We start from the raw sequence: 21,570 nt of genomic DNA, 5'->3' as shown, positions 1-21,570 counted from the left end.
GATATTATTGGGAGAAATTTTCATGTAGGTGCCTCTTTCTATCCTATAAACAAGCAGCTATACATCACATGCTAAGAGTTAATTTATGACTGTCTCCTATTACTGGAAGAATCTGTCAGCCCATGTTCTGTAAGGTGTTTTGAATCAGAAGACCATAGGTATGCAAGTCATAGCCTGTGCATACTATCAACATCTCCTTTAACATTTCAAAGGAATATTGTACTCAAGTTCAGCTTGTTTACCTACATGAAAATGTTTTAAATTTTCCATGTGTAAACTTCAAACAAGGAAATTCTTTCATGCCCAGAATATAGCAGAAGTTTTCTTGGATTCAACCTTCCTCTTTGGCACACTTATAAAACAATCGTCATTTCAAACATGTTCACTTTTAAATTCCTGCATAAGGCATATATTGTTGATGTTCCCACACACATCATTTCAAAACTAGTTAAGAATTTGGGGGAGATCACAGGAGTAAATTATGAACCTTGAGTTATGATCTGCCATAACCCAAGCTTTAGTTACATTTGAATATGTATTTTCGTTCTTCATTAAGCATCCCAGAAAACTCAAAGCCCCATTTATTACACAGATTTAAAAGACTGTGATTGTCATCATCAAGAGAAAAGTAGCTTACACTTATGAAATGTATCGTATATTCCAATCATGTAAGATATCTCATTTTGTAACTTGCAAAAATTACTACCAAAAAACCCAAGAATGTTGCATTCATACACCACATGCTTTCATGCAAAGTGAGAAGAAAAAGATTCTTAAACTAATCTTAGTAGAAAATTTCCTTTCTACTGCACACATGAGATGCTAGCGTATGATCTCAGTTACATGGCAACCAGTATGATCAAAGAAGCATAGGACTGAAGAAAATGTTAAGAGTTCATCATCCACCCCACAGGCAAAGTCAAAATCACCTCTTAGCTGTGGTGTTTCTGACAGACACCTTGCGAGGGAACATCTCTTCTACAGCAATCCTATGTTTTTGCTAACATCTAAACTGTTCTTTTCCTCCTCAGACTTCTTTTCCATTTACTTCAGACAACTCCCATCTTTACAAGACCATCAGAATTTTCAGCTTCTCTTGTTTCTTTCCTTTTGACCCTTAAAGTGGACCATACTTCTTTATTGGAAGTGCCCCAAATGGGGAACAGGTCCAGCCTTGCCTGTGCTAGGCAGAGCAAAAAAATAGTATTAATAATGACACAACCCTCTGCAAGCAGCCTGACATCGGTTCATATTCAGCTTTTGCAGGGGATAGCTACCTAGCAAGGAATAACTATCTAGTCAGATGCTTTGCATCTTGCATTTGTGCAGCTTATCCTGCATAACTGTATTTTGCACTTTCACTAAATTTTCTCAAAATCACTTTAAACCAAATCCTCTTTTCCAATGCACTTGCAGAGAATGCCAGGCTGCAGTTTTGTGCAAATATAGTATTTATACACATTCTACATCATCCAGGTGGAACTACTGGAGCATACGAGATGCAGAACAGCCTGTTAGGAAGCCTACTCAATCCCATCAGACTGATAGATTATTCCCTTTTTTGATCACAAATCATTATTGTGATAATTAAAACAATTTCATTGTTCCTGGTTTAATAAAACAGCAATGACCATAGTCAATTCCAAGTAGCAGGCTGGCTTTCCACATACCACAAAGTATTCCTACCCCACATGTTAGGGCATATAGTCAAGGAAAACTGGGACAACTAATTTGACACCACCTGTTCCAAACATATGGAATATATTAAATGTTTTTGTAGAAATGATTCTGAAACTGTTAATTATTTAATGTCAAGAAGAAGAGAAAATACTTAAGAGACTAATGTCCATGGTCATCAGAATGCCCTGCAAGCAATTCAAGGCTATTCAGACATGCAGAATCACAGCCAACTTCTCTCTTTCTCCAGGGTTGTAAGTCTTCTTGAGAACCATTTGTATTTCTAGTAATATTTCTTCTCAATCAGTCTGTTGGGAAGGATAAGGATCTTCTTCCTATGAGAAGTCTGGTTTGAGGAGATTCTCTTCCAAAATTTTCACTGCAACCCAAGGGTTCTCAAGGCATGTCAGGGACCAGGCTACTGAAGCCCTCTGCCCTGCTGGCCCCTTTGAATCTCTGCTCTTCTTTGTCCCTGAAAAAGAGCCTGGCAGTACAAAAGGTGACTGCAAACATGAGGTGGCACAGTGATGTCAAGATTTGCAAAGTACTTTCCATAAGGCAGGCACCCTGTCTCTGCAACTCAAGCCCTCTTCCAGCACAGATGTTGCTTTGGAGTAACAAGAAGGAAGATCTATACCATTTCTTGCAACCTCCTTTGTTCTCAGGTCAGTGGTTATCAGGTCAGGAAACCTTACATGCACAGTTAGTAGCTCTGTAGCCCTCAGAAAATTGCTCCCTGATGGGCTTAAGTTAATAGTGTATTTTGACTAACAGGTCAGGACAGTATTTTATATATGAGGTTTCATATCATGTGATTTGCCTGACATTTTGGGGCATCTATTTCTCAAATTCCTCATTCATTTTCATTATATCTTTACAATGAAGCTATAAAAGCGTTTGCCAGCCTTCATCAGATTCCTTTATGTTATAGTTATTTCAGGCACTTTAACAGGGATCCAGTGCCTTTGTTTCAGCATATCACACAGACAAGAAAGAAGAAAATGTTTTTGTGCCAAATGTAATGCAATAAAGAAGTTAAATGGATGAAAAAACCAGTTAAATCCACTTACACAACACTAAATTCTGTGAAACGCTACTTCCATAAGTCTGGCACAGAACAACTTTCAGAATGCTATAGACCATGAGGTGTATGGGAGATGTTGGCTTGGCAAGGCAGATGACGTGGTGCACCAGCGCGTGGGACCATCCATTGCTCAAAATGGTATTCTCTCTTCTGGCACTGTGAGCAAGCCAAACAGTGAGACCATCCCACTTAAAACATGCTTATGGCAAAGATGGAGAACAGAAGGAATGATTTGATCCTTAGTAATTTCATGGACCATGAGCTGCTGAGTGTGATCAAATCTTTTCTTTTCTGGTCCTGAATTTTACAAATTCTTTTATTTTCTATTCCCCTTTCTTCATCTTCAGAGGAAAAAAAAAGACAAATGGCCGGTGTCTTATTTCCCGTGAAAGGGTGGTGTAGAAAGGCAGTCATTTCACCTTGCAGAAACACCTGCCCTTTAATAAAGACGATGTGAGAGGAAGAGAGAGGAGGGAGCAAGCCAAGTAAGCAAGTAACACAACACATTTCTAAAGTAGAAGAGAAAATGATGATCCTTACTACCCAGTCTTTCAAGTAACTACACAGGACAGGTCAGGCTTTGTCTTTCAGTAAGGGATTCTGGGTGAGATAATGAACACAGCTATGAATATAAATGATGCAATTCCCACACAGCATACAGATGACATAGGTAATAAGGAACAATGTAAAAAGAGTGAGCATCACAAACTATAAAATACAAACTGCCAAACTGTATTAACTGTATGCATTTAAGAAAGGAGTTTTGGTTCTCCTGAGAAATTTTTATCTCTACATAATTACATTTCATAGAATCATGGAATAGTTTGGGTTGGAAGGGACCTTTCAAGGCCATCTAGTCCAACACCCTCCCATGATCAGGGACATCTTCAACTTGATCAGGTTGCTCAGAGCCCCGTCCAACCTGACCTGGGATGTTTCCAGGGATGGGGCATCTACCACCACTCTGGGCAACCTGGGCCAGGGATTCACCACCCTCATTGTGAAAAATTTCTTCCTTAGATCTAGTCTAAATCTGCCCCCATATCTCACAGCTCATTCAGGACAGGGATCAGGTGGTATCTCCAGTTCTGCCTCTTCCTCCTCCAAGTCTTGTGATGGCTCTTCTTCATCATCCTTTACCAAACAAGCTGACTGTTGTGCCCATTTCTTCTTGTGTATAGGGGTGACTGATACCGGCACAGGTTGGTTCTCTGGTTCCTCTGCAGCGTCTTTTGACAGGGTTTGAGTAGCCACAGTGCCTGTTGTGGGGGTGGTATTTTTAAATACTTGTTTAAACCTGAGCAACAAACCTGTTTAACCCTGAAACACATTCAGGAGACCTAGCAATAGGAGCATGCTGGCTTGAACATCCCATGGATACTCAAAATTCTCAAGAGCTGTTGCAGCTACCATGGAGGAGAAGGGGAAGGTGAAGGAAGGTGTCTCCCCCATAGACTGGCTGTCCGGGGAGAAAAGGTAAGAAGTGTAATTATTACTAGTTTCCGAGAGATGGCTCCCGAAGTACAGAGATGATGGCAGTGCTGAGTACAGATATCACTACTGTTGTGGCTAGCCGTTTTATCATGTCATAAGCTGCTGTTACAAAGAACAGCACAAGGATGACCTTGACCCAGATCCCAGAGATGATGAACAGCACAATGGGAAACATATATAGCAAGCAAGGTGGCACAGAACATGCCCCTGAGAACAAGCACAAGAACTCTGAGAGCAAATAAACAAACATTGTGACCAGCAACTATCAAACTAATATAATGACTGCTTACAACAAATTTTGTTATCTCAACCTGCTGTGTCCCTGTTTGGGTGCCAAAAAGGACTGTTGTGGTTTAACACAGCAGACAGCTGAACGCCACACAGCCGTTCGCTTACCCTCATCCCCCACAGTGGGATGGGGGAGAGAATTGGAAAAAAGGTAAAAGTTGTGGGTTGAGATAAATACAGTTTAAGAGGATGGTGGAAAAAAAAAGAAGAATAATAACAACGATAAAGGTACACACAAACCAAGTGATGCACAGCACAATGTCCCATCCCCGCTTCCCACGCAAACCCGGCGTTCTCGCTGGCAGGCCAGAGCATGAGTAGCACGTTGACTGCTTAGCAACAACCGAAAACGTCAGTATGTTACCAAAATTTTTTTCATCCCAAATCCAATACACAGTGCTATGCCAGCTATCAGGAAGAAAATTAGCTCTATCCAAGCTGAAACCAGGACAGCACAGCATGGTCCACAGGCAAGCTTCAGACCCTTTATCTCCTTGTTACACACTTCTCGTCAGAATTGTTCTCAAGGAAACTCCTACCTTTCAACGAATGGATATATGAGAAACTTTGTCCTTAATGAGCACCCCAGCTCTGCACAGACACTACATCAGGAGGAATACCTCTCTGGCACATGCTGATACAAGCAGGGAATTATGCTCTGTTTATAATATTTAGGTGGTGGACATTATTTATGCATTCAGGTAATTTTTCTGATAAATTGCTAAGTGCATTTTCAAATGCCTAGGCAACTGGATAACATCTCACAAGGTTTGCTCTGTATCTCAGTGTTTGCATAATTCTGAACAAGTATCTCTGCACAAGTGGTTTTAAAACCAGAATAAAAGATAGACTGGAAATGTTTGCATTTAACTGAATTGAGCAACTGATTAATAACTCTTACAGCTACTTATGAAAATGAGGAACTTCTCAGATGGACTTGAATTTTTAACTTCTAATCTCAGCTCTAGAACATCCTACCTGTATGTACTGGGTCTGGCTGGGATGAAGTTAACTTTCTTCACAGCAGCCTGTACGGTATGTACGGTGTTGTGTTTTGCATTTGTAACTAAAGCAGTGTTGATAACACACACACGAGCATTTTGACTCATGCTGGGCATTGCTTGCACAGCATCCAGGCTTTCCTCCCTTCCCCTCAGCCCCATCCTCTCCTTCCACTCTGTTCTGCACGGGGAGAAAAGGGAGATCAGAGAGAGACAGTGCAGGGTTCTCTCTGCATCTCCATAGGAAAAGCACAACAATGAACATCTTAATAAAATAGTTATATTAAGAAGACAGAATAAAAAGAAGTATGTAAATAGCGATTAAATCTTAACATCCCTTCAGCCACCGGGAACCCTGAGTTTGCACAGCATCGGACAGACCCCATACGGATTCTCCTGCAGCACGCCGTGCAGACCCCATCCGTGGAGGGGTTCCTCCACCCTCCTCCCATACCGTGGTGCCTTTTATTTCGCGTAACAAAGTCACGTACCTTCTCCTGGCAGGCCGGGATGTTATCTGTGTCGTAACGTGCGCCAGCGCGCGGCATGGGCCGGCGCAGGGCACTCCAGCAGTCCTGCGCAGCAGCCGCTCGTGCATCTCGAGCTTTTTGTACAACACTCAGCGGGGCGGACGTGGCTTGCTCAGTATCACCAACTCCTCAAACACGACGCGTTCCGCCGGACTCCAACATACCCTCCCCAGTGAGAAGGCTGCCAATGGAGAGTGAATAAATTTTTTTGCTTTGCTCGTGCGTGCAGCTTTTGCCTTAGCTATTAACCTGTCTTTACCTAAATCTACGAGCCTTCACGCCTTCCTTCAATTTCGTCTCTGTCCTGCGAGAGAGGGAAGTGAGGGGCTGTGTGGGCATTTGGCTGTTAGCTGGGGTGAAGCCACGCTGTAGCAGGAGCAGAATGTGTGGCCAGAACCATAGCCATCTTGTCACTAAGTTTTTAACTTCCTTTTTTAAACAACAGTGAAAAGAATTGTAAGAAAAAATAATCGCAAAAGGTTTGCAAGGTAAGACCAGTATAAAGTTTGAAAACTGGGTATGTGCTGTCTAGAAAAAGAGACTGAACAGAAACTTGAGTGTTTGTATCTAAATGTCGATGCCATTGGCCTGCCTATATAAAAGAAGCTGAATAATTATCAAAAATGAAAGCAGCAACAGGGAAAATATGCAAAATACTGTAGAGAACCATGTGCCTGGTGAAGCGATGGGACAAGCTACTGCAACAAGTTGTTAAATCACCTTCATACTCATGGAAACCATACATCAATTTACAGTATTAGATTAACAGTAACAATTAATAATAACAACCAACCCTGACATCACACACGACTACAGGCTAGAGGAACTGCTAAAGGACTAGTTCTTCTCACATATTTCTTTGAAAACTCACCAAGATTTATTTCATTTGGTGAAACATAAAGGATTCCCGGCTTTCTTTTTTTCCTAACAGTATTATTACTTGATGTTGATAGATTACATGGTTTCATAGCTACATGAATGGAAACTGAGCAGTGAATTTCTTTTTTGATGTCAGCATGCTTCACGGTATTTTTAAAAAGCACGAAAAAAAGATGAAGCTGTGTTTTACAGCCATGCATTACGGTAACATGATGCAAGCAGCGTGTTCTTCGTTTCCAGGGTTTCCTGCACCGTAATCCACCACGTGCTCCCACTCCGCCCGGCCCCCGTGCCCTGACTTGCACAAGCTCGTTTTTTATTCCAAGAAAAGATCCAGTTACAGATTAATGGTGTTTCCGCATGGCGTTCCGCAGCTAAGAGCAGCGTCCCGGCTCCCGGGAGAAGCACCTCAGCCCGGCCTTGCTCCAGCCCTTCCCTGCCCGCACTGGCGGCCGCGGCCGTTCCCCTCAGTCGGCCACCAGAGCGGCCTCCGCGCCCACCGACCCCGCAGCGGGGGCCCCCCGCTCCGCCGTCTCTCCCACCCCCCCGCCAAACTACAGCTCCCGGCATGCCCCGCGCCCTCCAGAAATAGGGCTGCCATTAAAGAGCGGGGCGCGCGGGGTGGCGGCTGCCGCAGCCATGTTTCACAGCAGCACGCAGTGGCGGTACTGGACGTTCCGCGACGAAGAGGAGCTGGCACGGTGCCGGGCTGATGCCAACCGCAAGTTCCGCGGCAAAGCGGTGACCAGCGGGAAGGGGGGGGGGGGGCGTAAGGAGGGGGTTGACGGGGAGGGGGGACCGTGACCGTGTGGCCTCCGCACCGCCGGCGGCACCCCGCATCTCTGAGGGGTGACGCGGGGGAGGCGGCCGTGCCGGAGCGCGGGCCGCGAGCCGGGCTCACCTTCGTTCCCCTCAAGGTCCCGCAGACCGACGCCATCCTTCTGGAGCCCCACGAGGAGCTGGCCATATGCAAGTACTACGAAAAGCGGCTGCTGGAATTCTGCGCTGCCTTCAAGCCTGCTATGCCGAGATCCGTGGTGGTGAGCAACAGTGCCGGCTCCGTGGGACTAAGTCTGGTGACCGACGGAGCCGCGGACTTTGTCCCCTTCATGTCTCTTGTCCCTTCGCTCGCCTGTCTTATTCTTGAGAGCACGGGTGTCTTTTAAGTCTTTTGTCTTCCAGTACTGCTGTCCATCTTTCAGTTGGTTTTTTGTCTCTCTCTGTTTTCTGGCGGTGCAACCGTTTAAAAAACAGAGAGTTATTTCTTAACTTCACCATTTTCCTGTGGCTGTTGCCCTTGCATGGATGACTTCTAACCGTTTTCTTTCCTCTGATTTAAGCAAAGGGTAGGCACAAACCTAACGATGTACGGATTGAGGATACAGCAAAATGACCTCACTGTAGCTAAGTGAGACAGTCCCGAAGGTGAGCTGTCTGGTTCAGCCGGTTCTCTAGCACTGGTGCTTGTCTGCCCACAAAGAAGCTGGTTCCAGCACACGTACTGGCAGTAAGCTAACCCACAAAAGGACAAAGAAAATCCTGGAATTGACCTAGCTTGAATGGAGAAGAGTACATTTAAGAAGAGCAAGACTGGGGACTTACAGCTGAAGCGGGGAATGAAATTGTGCTTTTTTTGTCAGCTAGGCATTAAGATGTGTAACCTATATTTGTCCCCTGTCAGTCCTCCCTTTTTCTGGCAGGTGTGGTGAATAACGAAGGTGAAGAGTGTCTTTGTCCGAAGATGCATTTGAAATGTACAAGTACAGTGCCGTTACAGGCTGTGTGGAGACAGACCTTATGGTTCAGAAGTGGTCTCTGCAAGAAAGTGTGTGCTGGGTCAGACTCAGCAAGTAATGCTTTTGGAAAACACCTGCTTTCTTGCCAGTGGCATTCAGATCAGCTTGTAAATTTGGCATTGGCAGACTGAAGTACTTCTAGACACACAGACAAGCATAGGTGTTAAACACGTTAAAATATTAAAGCCTGATGTCCTGGCTGGGGGATTATCCACACCTTTCGGAACAATTTTTTCAGTCATTGGTTTTTAAATTTAATTGAAATACCAGATTTTTTTCATGATGACACTGTAGGCTTTTTGAGCATTGTCTTCCCAAATATGTCTAAAATGGAGGAAAAGATAGCTGAGCAGCCATTTTGCAAAGCTCTTGCAGGTATAAAGACTTTGAAATATTTAATGACATAGCACTGTGTGACTCTTGGTGCCTTAGTGTATCCTCTATGTCTATAGTATATATTCAAAGTTGACTGTTCTGTTTTGTGAGTTCATTTTTTTTAATTCATTTTTTCTTAATCTGGTTTTGCTTCCATATTTACTTTTCCCTCCTTTGTTTTTAATTTAGGGAACAGCTTGCATGTATTTCAAACGTTTTTACCTCAATAACTCGGTGATGGAGTATCATCCTCGAATAATAATGTGAGTTATCAACGTATCTTGAGTTATTTTATCAAGCAGAACTTTGGAGGTATAATCATTATATCTGTAAAGACTTGAAAAAATGAGAAGTGAAACCTGGCAACTTAAATATGAGTAAAGACAAAGTGTGGTCACTTTCAGTTTCTATTTGGAGAACTTGCAGAAATTTTGGAGCTGTGTTCAGAACACGGTGTTTTGAAAATACAGATTTTCTCAGCAGAGTTCTTTATGAAAAGATGGATGCTGCCTATGTCAATTGTTTGCTTTTTTTCCTCCTCAAGGCTAACATGTGCATTTTTGGCCTGTAAAGTAGATGAATTCAATGTATCCAGCGCACAGTTCGTTGGTAACCTTCGAGAAAGCCCTCTTGGACAAGAAAAAACTCTTGAACAAATACTGGAATATGAACTACTGCTTATTCAGCAACTGAATTTCCATCTTGTCGTCCACAATCCTTACAGGCCATTTGAGGGTTTTCTCATCGATTTGAAGGTAGTGTTGTTTTATATGCTACATACTCTATGTATTAATGTAATGCAAATCTGTCGTGGGCTGTGTTAGAAAACTACTTCCTTTTGTGCCTGTGATCTTAAAAGCCTAGTTTCTAAAGTGACAGGCAGATATCTGAAAGGAAGTTATTTTAATTGTGCTCTTCAAGTACTTTAGATTGTTTTTGGAATAAGAAAATAGCCTGTTACTTTTTAGCTTTACAAAATATTGTTGAATTGCATGTTCTGAGCTCACGAACCGGAGGATAAGGAACACCTACTTATTTACCCAAATACTTACTTTTTAGACTCGCTATCCAGTGCTGGAGAATCCTGAAGTTTTGAGGAAAATGGCTGATGACTTTCTCAATCGAGTGGCTCTGACAGATGCGTATCTGCTCTTTACTCCCTCACAGATAGCTCTCACTGCCATACTATCTAGTGGTTCAAGGGCAGGAATTAATATGGAAAGGTAGTCTTTTCTTTTTTTTGTTACAGGTATATTTTAAACAGTTTTATTTGCTGCTTGTATAAAATTGTTTTGTCCTAGACATTCTTAACTGGTAGAACAGCATATTTACTGATAGTTAACGCTCTGGCATGTTCTTTAAGTATGTTTCAAAACTGAAGTGCTACTGTTGGTGGTTTGTTATTATTTATTTTTTTCAATTTTCAAAAAGCGGGTGACAAATGCAATTAGTTTTTTATATTCCTTTGGAAGAAGGGAAAAAAAAAGAAATGAAGCTGATGACTTTGCCCTAATCAGAACAGTGTAGGATTTTCAGACTTGTCTTAAAGACTAAAGTGAAGAAGGTGGAAACATAGTAGAAACTAAGAGCACGAAACAGGTAAAGAATCACTTAAAGGAAAAAAAAAGAAATATTTTTAAGATATATAAGGTTAGAGAGTCAAATCAAATTCCACTGAATTTAACAGCTGCTAGGCATGCAGTGCGATGTTTGGCTGGTACAACGCTTAAATTTCTATGGAAAGGAACTAAGGATAAGCTGCTGTTTTAAATCGGCCCCTTCCTTCCTTTCTGTGGTCTAGCCACCAGTGTTTGCAGACGCATTATCAAACATTTTGATACCATTGCTGAAATGCATGCTTTGTGTGATTTGGTTCTTCTTAAGGACCAAACGCACTCTTCTGTTCAGAAGAAAAACTGAGGTAGCTGCTATGAGTAGCTGTATCTGGAGTGTTTTAATGGCATGATATGCCCTGTGAGCATTTTGCATTTAGAGTGTAATGCCCGCAGGCATAAGGGCGGATGCTAAATACAAACAGTTTTTTTTAAAGCAGCTTTTCCTCCCACCTGCTCTAAATGAATCTCAAATCTCTCTTCTTATAAAGAACCAACAGTTTGGGGGTATCCTCTACAGGGTTCACTATCCTTTCTGAATAGTGTGTAAAAAAAAAAAAAAAAAAAAAAAAAATTCAGGTGCTTACTATAACTTGAAACTTGCTGATGTCATTCCTGAACTTACATTCTCTACTATTTGTGCCAAAATTCAGAAAAGCATCCCTACAAAAAGAAGTAGAATAATTTGTAAATAGCATGTGAATTAAGGTATGTGAACTTTATCTTTGCATATTCATGAAGAACTCAAGTCTGTCACCTGTCTGCACCGTACAGTTGCTATAACCTTGTCATTTATTCTTTTATGTGAGTTTGAGCTGCTGGACGTGAGAGAAGCTAATGTTGCAGCTTGGGCCTTGTGGACCTGTGAGTAGGTGCACCTGCAGAGGTGGGACAGAACATGGAAGGTTTGAAAACCTGTTGATCCCATGATGTCAGTATATAGGTCAACTCTAACTTGAAAAAGTTAGAGCTTCTGGAAAAAACAGGTGCCACTGAACTCTGGCTGATAGGCAGATCCAAATTAATCTTCAGTTCTGGTATCAGCACAAGGTTAAAAAATGCTATTAAATTTGAGCTTTAAAAGAGCAATGGTGCTAACAGAACAGCTATCAGCTTATAGTAATTGTCGTCTTAATGGTGGCTGGTGCCTCAGTCTGGGAGCTGCAACTGATACAGCTGTGTATGTCTGTGGAGTAAGTTTGAAGTTCATACAGGCTGAACAAGTTGATACACTTTGGAGCCTTTGGATTGTTTGTAGTTTATCCATAAGTTCCTTTCATCCTGGAAGGGATGAAATTACTTGGTTGTGGTGGATCTTGGTGAGGACTGTTGCTCATGTATGCTGGGGTTTTACTCAGGTGGTGTGTGTATGCATTAATGTTCTTAACTAAAAGGAAGTTTGAATCTCTCGGGGAAGAGAAAGGGACCTACAGACACTTAAAATACAGTGTTTAGGATTTGTTTTCAGCTGCCGGAAGAAGCAGACCTGTCTTGCAAGCTTTGCTGTCTGTTGGTCTGTCTGAAGACTACTCTTCTGTAGTATTTGCTTTTTCAGCAGTCATACTGTGTAGTAGTGTGATGTTAGTAGTAGAATCTTAAATGGAAGTTGATTTAACTCAGTGGGGCTTACAAATGTTTAAATCTGTAGCATTGGAACTTTTGTTCTTTACATGTCTGGGGAGTATTTTTGTTACGTCCTTACAGAAGAAGAATGTTGCAAGTGACAGATTTGCTTTTTTATCACTTTATAGCACCTATGTCACCAAAGTGTCCTTACTAAGCTTACTTTTAAAGCTGTAGCAGGTGTAAATAATCCCCTACCAGAGGGAATGCAATACTAGACCTGTTGGTCACCAATACAAGTGAGCTAACTGGCGATGTCAAGATTGGAGGCAGGCCGGGCTGCAGTCGTCATGCATGGGTGGAGTTGGCAGTCCTGAAGGATGTGGGGCAGGTGAAGAGTGAAGTCAGGACCTTGAGTATTAGGAAAGCAAACTGCCAGCTCTTCAGGGAGTTAGTCATTAGGACCCCCTGGGAAACTGCCCTCAGGGCCAAGGGAGCAGAACAGGTGGCAGATCTTTAAGGACACTTTCCATAGAGTGTGAGAGCTCTTGATCCCCAGGTGTAAGAAATCAGGAAGGGAAGGCAAGAGATGGGCATGGCTGAGTGGAGAGCTGCTGGGCAAACTGAAGGGCAAGAAGGAAATGCACAGGCAGTGGAAGCAGGGACAGGGATCCTGGGAGGAGTACAGGGACACTGCCCGGTTGTGTAGGGATGAAGTCAGGAAGGCCGAGGTGTGGCTGGAGCTGAACTTGGCAAGGGGTGCAAAGAATGATAAGAAGGGCTTCTGCAGGTGTGTCAGCCAGAAAAGGAAGGTCAAAGAAAGTGTAGCCCCCTTGATGAGCAAGACTGGCAAACTGGTAACAAGGAGGACCCTGGGAAGTAACAACCTGTCAGCCTCACCACTGTGCCTGGGAAGATCATTGAGCAGGTCATCCTAGAAGCTATGCTAAGGCACATGGAGGACAGGGAGGTGATTTGAGACAGCCAGCATGGCTTCACCAAGGGCAAGTCCTGCCTGACCAGCCTAGTGGCATTCTATGGTGGACTGATCACATCAGTGAAGAAGGGAAGAGCTACCAGTGTCACGTGTCTGGACTTCTGTAAGGCCTTTGGCACGATCCCCCACAACTTTCTTCTCTCTGCATTGGAGAGAGACGGATTCGATGAGTGGACTGCTGGGTGGATGAAGAACTGGTTGGATGGTCACATCCACAGGGTAGTGGTCAACAGCTCCATGTCCAGGTGGAGGTTGGGGGCGAGTAGTGTCCCTCAGGGGTCTGTGTTGGGACCAGCACTCTGCAATATCTTCATCAGTGGCAGCGGGATCGAGTGCACCCTCAGCAAGTTTGCAAATGACACCAAGCTGAGTGGTGCGGGTGACACGCCTGAGGGACAGGATGCCATCCAGAGGGACTTGGACAAGCTTGAGGAATGAGCCCATGTGAACCTCCTGAGGTTCAACAAGGCCAAGGGCAGGGTCCTGCACCCAGGTCAGGGCAACCCCCGGTATCAGCACAGGCTGGGGGATGAAGGGATGGAGAGCAGCCCCCTGGAGAAGGACTTGGGGGTCCCGGTGGGTGAAAAGCCGGACAGGAGCCGGCCATGTGTGCTCGCAGCCCAGAAGCCAACCATGTCCTGGGCTGCCCCCAAAGCCGCGTGGCCAGTGGGGCGAGGGAGGGGGTTCTGCCCCTCTGCCCCGCTCTGGGGAGACCCCCCTGCAAGGCCGCGTCCAGCTCCGGAGCCCTTGGCACAGGAGAGACACGGAGCTGCTGGAGCGGGGCCAGAGGAGGCCCCAGCAACGCTCCGAGGGCTGGAACAGCTCTGCCGGGAGGACAGGCCGGGAGAGCTGGGGGGGCTCAGCCTGGAGCAGAGAAGGCTCCGGGGAGACCTTCCTGCAGCTGCCAGGGCTGAGAGGGGCCTGTAGGAAAGGTGGGGACGGGCTTGTTAGCGGGGCCGGGAGTGACAGCACAAGGGCCGGTGGGTTTAAACTAGAAGGGGGCAGATTTACACTAGATCTAAGGAAAAAATTTTTCACAAGGAGGGTGGTGAAGCCCTGGCCCAGGTTGCCCAGAGGGGTGGTGGATGCCCCGTCCCTGGGAACCCCCCAGGTCAGGCTGGACGGGGCTCTGGGCACCCTGCTCTGGTTGGGGATGTCCCTGCTCATTGCATGGAGGTTGGGCTAGATGACCTTAAAAGGTCCCTTCCAACCTAAAGTATTCTATGATTCTGTGAATGAATAATGCATGTTTTCTTAACTAATAATTATTTGTTGCAGCTACTATGACACTTTATTTTAAGAAGTTATTCTTCCATGTCTCTGCAGTTACTTATCAGAAAGTCTTATGCTGAAAGAAGATAGAACATCCTTAGCCAAGCTACTAGATAGCATGAAATGTAAGTAAACATTGGAAAAATACGATAAACATTATCTCTAAAGGAAGAAAGCCACTTTTTTGGAAACAATAAAAACTTTAAGCAGAAAGGTGTGCTTCAAGGGGTTTTCACCTCAGGGCATGTATAAGTTAAGAAAACACTGAGTAGAATGAACTGCTGACTATGTGGATGCAAGGGGAGAAAACTGACATTCTCTTACGGTATGAATACATGAAATGAAAAGGCAAAGGGCCTGATGCTTCTCAGAACATAGTTGCTATAACCAGTTAAGTGCCAGGAGCTAACTCAAAAGTGAGAAATCTGTTTTGGGAGGTAGATAATGGGTTTTTTTATAAGTCAGGATGAAATTAATTTCTTCAGTCACTGTGTCTTAAATATTACAACTTCATGCAAAAGCCTGCCCATAACTACTTCTCTTTCTGGAGGGTACCTTTTCTAAGCTAAATGATTAATGTTAAGTGATAGGCCAGGATTTATACTTCACTTCTGTTTTGCAGCTATAAAGATGTTTCAAAAGATGTTTAGGTTTACCAGTGTGATAAATATATACATAAAAAGATAAAAAATACCTAGAATGCTAGGATTGTTTAGCTAAGATAAGGGGGAATGTAGTACACTGAGTATTTTTTTAATTAAATGAAAAGTCTGGGATATGGAATTTCCAGTAAGTAAGCAGTTACGTAATGTTTTAAGCTAATGCATGCATTCAAAGTGGTAGACTGGTAGTATTAAAAATGCAGTCCTTTCACCACTAAAGTGAGCTTAGTCAATGCACCATACAAGTCATTAGAGTCTACAAAAGCAATTTAAAATTGAGTTTATAAAGATGCCCTTCCCTTTCACTTTCTGCTAACAAATCCACTCTTCAGGTTTCCCTTGCCAAGATGTAGAGGAAACACTGGGATCACTTACGCTTCAGTTGCATTATTCTGGAAGGTAGCTTTAGCCCAAATGCATCTCTTCTATAAACATGGTGGCTGGAAGGAAGTTTTGAAGCATCTGTAAATGACTAGTTTTACAGACTACTGCTGGTAGAGGAAAAAATCTTGTTGCTTGCTGGGTAGCTGTACATTTAATTTGCATTCTTAACAGGACTGAAAACAGTGGTGTTTTTTTTTAAGACTGAGGTACAATGCTGAAAAAAACCCAAAACCCTGTGTATTTTGAAACTTGTTAGCAGAGTGCTGTGAACTCTGTATTACTGTAATTTAGAGTGAACAAATCCAGAATCAGTGCTGCTAATGACTGGTTTCAGCTTAGTTCTTTGTGCTCAGCCTCTGCTGTACCTTGATGTTATTTAGAATTAATTACATGTTGTTGCCACTCTAGGCATGAAAAATCTCATAAAGAAATATGAACTGCCAAGGCCTGAAGAGGTTGCTGCTCTAAAACAGAAATTGGAGAAGTGTCACAGTTTGGAGCTGTTGGTTAATACAAACTTGTAAGTAGATACTTACTGTTTGGTGTGTTAAACTTCTGCCTTTTTTATTGCTATAGAAACATTAATCTTTTCTGATCAGCATGAGTGATTGAAAATTAAAACGTCTAGATATACACCCAGGGGTGTCTGTTCACATGGTTACTATGTGGGTATCTACTGGAAGATGGAACAAAGACTCAGAATCACAGAACCATTAAGGTTGGAAAAGACCTAAGATCATCAAGGCCAACCATAAATCTTATTAAATAGAGTATCTCACAAAACCCATTACAGACTAGAAAACATGCTTGTGAGTAAGAGCCTCACAAATTCCCTTTACTGCACTTTAAGTAGTGCTTTCAGTAAATACGTTCTTTTGTGCTGATTTGCACTGCAAGCTGTAATACTGATTGTTTTGTAAGACAGAACTGGAATCCTGGGTGGGTTCTAAGGCCTGCGTGCCTGATGTCTCATGTAATGAGAATCAAGGGCTTTAAAATCACGTGATTAATACAAGGATTGTCGAAAGGGTTAATGTTTTCTTGAGACTTAGGTGGATGGCAGTGGACTTCCTGACTTTTCTGCCCTCTTCGCTTTAGTACCAACTGTGTACTGCCAGCAATCTGCTAGTTGAGGCTTTGGTAGTTTTTTGGTCTTTTTTTGTATGACAGATATGCCCATAGTTTAATCTTGTGGCCAAATAAGGAAACTGAGAATTATAAAAATACCTAACTTATTTCACTTTTTTCTGGATGGGGATTAGGAAGAAGAGGAAAGGTTATGAAGACGATGAATACGTTGCAAAGAAATCTAAAATGGATGAGGTCAGTTAAAACTATTGTACATGTACTTGTTTTTGTACTATTAATTGCCAAGAGAAAACTGACACAGCTACTGAGACAGACTTCTGCATCTGTTAATATTCTTTTATGTGTTGCACAGAGAGAATCTTTTTCAAGTTTTGGTTGTTTTTTTTTTTTAAACGAGCCAGAGTTTGTAATAGCCTGCATTTGGGAGTGTTAGTATATACTTAGTCGTTTGTGGGGAGGGGGAAGAACATGCAGGCAATCCTCCTGCTGTTTCCTGTGCTTTGAAAGTCTTTTTATAAGCTTTATGTTGTTCTATGGTTTAGTACTTAAAATTCCAAAATGTGAAACTCCATGGTGCTAGTGAGGGGAGAGAGCTGTGAAACTCAGATGTGGGATATTCTAATGAAAGGAGGTTTTGGAAGGCCAGGAACTAAACACTTGAGGAGAAATCCACCTCTACAGGTGGAAACTCACTCTTCAGAATGCAGATGAAACAGATGAGTGTATGCTGAAATACACTTAAGCAAGCTTTTTGCCATGGAAACTTTATGTGGTGTTTTTTCTGCTGGCCAGTATTTCTGCAACTGTTTTCATTTACTGTATTGGCTTCTTGCACAAAGCAGAAGTTAGCTGCTGGATGAAATGTCTGTCAGCCAATTTGCTGGCAAGGCTTGCATAAATGACAGATGGGTAGCTAGTACCTCAGGTTATAAGAGCAAGTATAAATAAGGTGGAGATAGACTAAGGAGGGAGAGTCAGCAAATGAAAACAGTTGTGGTAATCCTTCACATCTAATCTGAACACTGTTCAGAGCTGTCATTTGTAACATTGGAAATTGTAGAGAATACATTCTGGTGGAGGAATAGCTTTGTGAAGAACCCTTTCTAACTGGACTTACTCTTGATACTGAAGACATTACATTCTGATAATCTAAGACACTTCTAAGTATGGTGTTTAGAAAAAGTTGCTTACAGCTGAAGAGGGTTGTCGGTCAAAATCTTAATATAAAATGGAGGATGTGTGTTTTTGTAATTCAAGGAGTCTTGCTATTACAAATTATCATAATAGATTGATGGTGTAATGTCAAACTGCAATGTAAAAAATTATTTGAACAAGATTATAAAATCAGCATTGAAAGTATGTTCTAACAGAATGTGTAACCTCAAGCATATTTCATGATAACTATTTACTGCTGTAAAAGCTTTGACTAGTGTTTACTCTTAAGAGCCAGGATTAAAGCATATTGAAACTGGCAACTCCATAAAACTAGTGCTTTCATAACTTTCCACTTTCTTACAAAATGACTTGGAGAACAGCTCTAACTCAGCTCTGGAGACTCAGTTCTTCCCCGCTCCAGTTTAATTTGAAGGAAGTCTTACTTTAGCTATGCCACTATGGTTTGAGGCAGTTTTTATTTTGGTGTTTCTATTCACAATTCTTTTTCCAAAGGAGTAAACTGAATCCATAAATTCACATAGTCGGCAGCATTTCATGACAAGCTTTTGCACAGTTTTAACAGCTCCTGAAACTTAGGATTTTTAAATATTGATGTATATGAACTGCCAAGGGTTTGTACTTCTATTTTTTCATTTCTGAGTAATTGTCACATGGAAGAGCAGCTCTGAGCTGGCCAGGTGCTACAACAGGCAAGTATGCTTCATTTTTGCAAAGCTTAGAGTATGTGCATACTGCTCAGATGTTGAGACCTCACTAACCCTGTAGCTAGCTGATTTAATTCAGTGTTTATAGCTGTAACTAGGCTGTAATACAGAAGTGCCCAAGTGGTTGTAATCTACCTGTAAGATTTTGTTTCTTGATGTCATAGTTTATATCTGAAGTTAATATCAGTAGCAAGGCCATAACTGGTATGGAGAGCTCATCAATTTGAAATGATAGAAGAAACATACAGGGTTGAGCATAGATGACTTGGCTGCCAAAGTAATGAAGCCTTAAAAAGGCTTCATTAAAAGTAAAATTAAAAGTAAAAGGTTGCAATATGAGCTCTTGTGGAGATCTCTGCATAGTTGTCTGTAATGAAGAAGCATGAGCTACATCTCAAACAGGTGCTGAAAAGGGACTACTAAAATGACTGGGCCTCCGTGACTCTTAAGACTAGGCATGGATAACTAGCTTTAAGGATAAAGGGCTCAGTAAAAATACTTGTAGTCATCTGTTCATGGAATGCTTCTGTTAGGTACTAAATCCTGGTCATAAAATGCACAGGAGGTTTTTCAGTGTGGGTTTTGTGTATGTGGCTTTTCTTTGATGTTCTTGATAAGCATGGTGGCAGAAGCAAAAAGCAAGTTCTTACTCCTTTCATTTCTGTGTTCTGGGATTAGCCACTGTTAACTGAAATGAAAGTCTTCCCTCCCGTGTATTTGCTTGACTGAGTTGTTCCTGTTTTCTTCCCTGCACAAAACGGAGCACACTGGGTCATACTGATGGGGCAGGGCAGGTGAGAAACATCTTAAATGAACACAGGAATGAAAACTTAATTGGAGTCTTGCAACAGACTAGGGTGCACTTAAACTCCTTTAACTGTGTGCATGTTTAGCAGTGGGAGCAAGTCTGAGCAGAAATCCAGATCACAGGCTGCCTAAGGAAGAAAAATACCCTTTTACGCTGTTCAGCAGTTGTTGGCCATGGCTGTAGGTCAGGCATGTCATGAGAATATGAAAGGGAACTTGACAAACATGCATTTTGTCAAGTAACTTCTGTGTCAGCCTTGCATCAGTTCTTATTTCCAGTTTGAGCTAGCCTTGTGAGCTAACTGGGACTGATGATGGCTACCTGGTTGTCAGAAGTAGAATGGAATGTGCAAGTAAGTGTCGTCAAGTGTCCTGGCGGAAGTGCTAATCTGTCAAGTAGATGTGACAAGCCTCTAAGCATTATGTTTAAAATCAGTTTAAACTTGCTATTTAAGTCTACTGATAGCAGACAGTTCAGAGATGTGAAAAGTTACCTGTGTTACTTAAATTCTCGTTAACTGGCATATGTAGCAGAAGTTAGTGTGACAGCCTGTGCAGTAGTACCACATACTTAGAGTCATGTATTGCCTGGTTTCCCCTGTGTAAGACATAGAATTCACACATTGCTCAAGGCGTTGCTTTTTTCCCTTCCATTAGGAAGAGTGGACTGATGATGATCTTGTGGACTCAGTGTAACCTTGAAGGAAGATGGAATCCTAACCACTGCAGAAACTATTGTTCAGTGTCAGGTGTGAACCTGTCTGCCACAGGTTCCTTACTCTGTGTCACAAGGTATTTACTCTGTCCGTTTGTCTTTGCAATAAAGTATTTCACTTCGCTAAAATAGTTAGGTTTAGTTCCATTAAACCCTCATCCATTCAAGGTCAAACATTAGTAAGAAATGTTTGCCTTAAGGAATCTGTCACTCAGGGAAGAATTTTTGTTCAGGAACAGTTAAAGATGTCACTTTAGCTACTGCCATGCTATGATCCTACACTTAGATCAAACTGGGGATTTAGTGATGTGGATAAATGCAGGTGGGAGACAGATCCTAGAATGATCTGTGTTGAAAGGGACCTTTCAAGACCATCTAGTCCAACCCCCCTGCCATGAGCAGGGACATCTTCAACCAGAGCAGGTTGCTCAGAGCCCCGTCCAACCTGACCTGGGGGGATCCCAGGGATGGGGCATCCACCACCTCTCTGGGCAACCTGGGCATTTCACCCTCCTGGTGAAAAATGTCTTCCTTAGATCTAGTCTGGCAATAGGCCCGTATTTACTTTAGAGCAGGATGTGCTCTCTGCCCAAGCTTGTCATTGAGGAAGCTAAAAGAATACAGCCATGCCCATAATACTTGGTACATTTGGGAAGCTCTTCTCCAACCTACCAAGAGGCTACAGCAACATATTTGACAACAGGGAAGGTAAGTGTCACACCTCTGACTTGCTCTGCAGCTGTCATCTCAGATTAGGTTGCTGTGACTGACTTACCTGGGGACAATCAAGAAGAGCATTTTAAAAATCTAAGTAGTTAGATGTCCTCTAACTCTAGAGCAAAGTCTACTTCCTTTTCATACACTGTTTGAGAACATAGGCAGTTCTGTAATACATGCACCTAGACTGAACTTTGGGAGCTTCCTGGTCCCTCAAGGGTCTGTACTGGGCCAAGTGCTCTTTTGTATCTATCTTCATCACTGACAGAGCCAGTGGGATCAAGTGCACCCTCAGCAAGTTTGCAGATGACACCAAGCTGAGTGGTGTGGGTAACACACCTGAGGGACAGGATGCCATCCAGAGGGACCTGGACAAGCTCGAGGAAGGGGCCTGTGTGAATGTCATGAGGTTCAGCAATGTCAAGGGCAGGGTCCTGTATCTGAGTCAGGGCAACCCCCAGTATCAGCACAGGCTGGGGATGAAGGGATGGAGAGCAGCCCCATGGAGAAGGACTTGGGGGTCCTGGTGGGTGAAAAGCTGGACAGGAGCTGGCCATGTGCGCTGGCAGCCCAGAAGCCACCCGTGTCCCGGGCTGCCCCCAGCAGGGAGGGGGAGGGGGGTTCTGCCCCTCTGCCCCGCTCTGGGGAGACCCCCCGCAGGGCCGCGTCCAGCTCCAGAGCCCTCGGCACAGGAGAGACACGGAGCTGCTGGAGCGGGGCCAGAGGAGGCCCCAGCAACGCTCCGAG

At 43.1% G+C, this 21,570-nt stretch overlaps 1 protein-coding gene across 4 annotated transcripts; it reads left to right on the top strand.

Moving 5' to 3' along the window:
• Nucleotides 1-7,592: 7,592 nt before the first annotated feature.
• On the top strand, nt 7,593-20,140 carry CCNH (cyclin H; the record flags this gene model as incomplete). Of its 4 annotated transcripts, none has more annotated exons than XM_082012912.1 (9): nt 7,593-7,709; nt 7,880-7,993; nt 9,314-9,387; nt 9,669-9,879; nt 10,184-10,347; nt 14,624-14,694; nt 16,024-16,135; nt 16,878-16,938; nt 20,049-20,140. In XM_082012912.1, the coding sequence occupies 9 exons, from the start codon at nt 7,593-7,595 to the stop codon at nt 20,085-20,087; spliced, it is 963 nt and encodes a 320-aa protein (XP_081869038.1). In that variant the 3' UTR covers nt 20,088-20,140. The 4 variants fall into 4 exon arrangements, with proteins under 4 accessions (XP_081869038.1, XP_081869036.1, XP_081869035.1 ...); XM_082012910.1 differs by having other exon boundaries at nt 7,871-7,993; XM_082012909.1 differs by having other exon boundaries at nt 7,593-7,733.
• Between the last annotated feature and the right edge of the window lie 1,430 nt (nt 20,141-21,570).

The sequence above is a fragment of the Phaethon aethereus genome (assembly GCF_964289735.1).
Source record: "Phaethon aethereus genome assembly, chromosome: Z".
NCBI classification, from domain to species: Eukaryota; Metazoa; Chordata; class Aves; order Phaethontiformes; family Phaethontidae; genus Phaethon; species Phaethon aethereus.
This window is presented reverse-complemented; position numbering and strand designations above follow the sequence as displayed.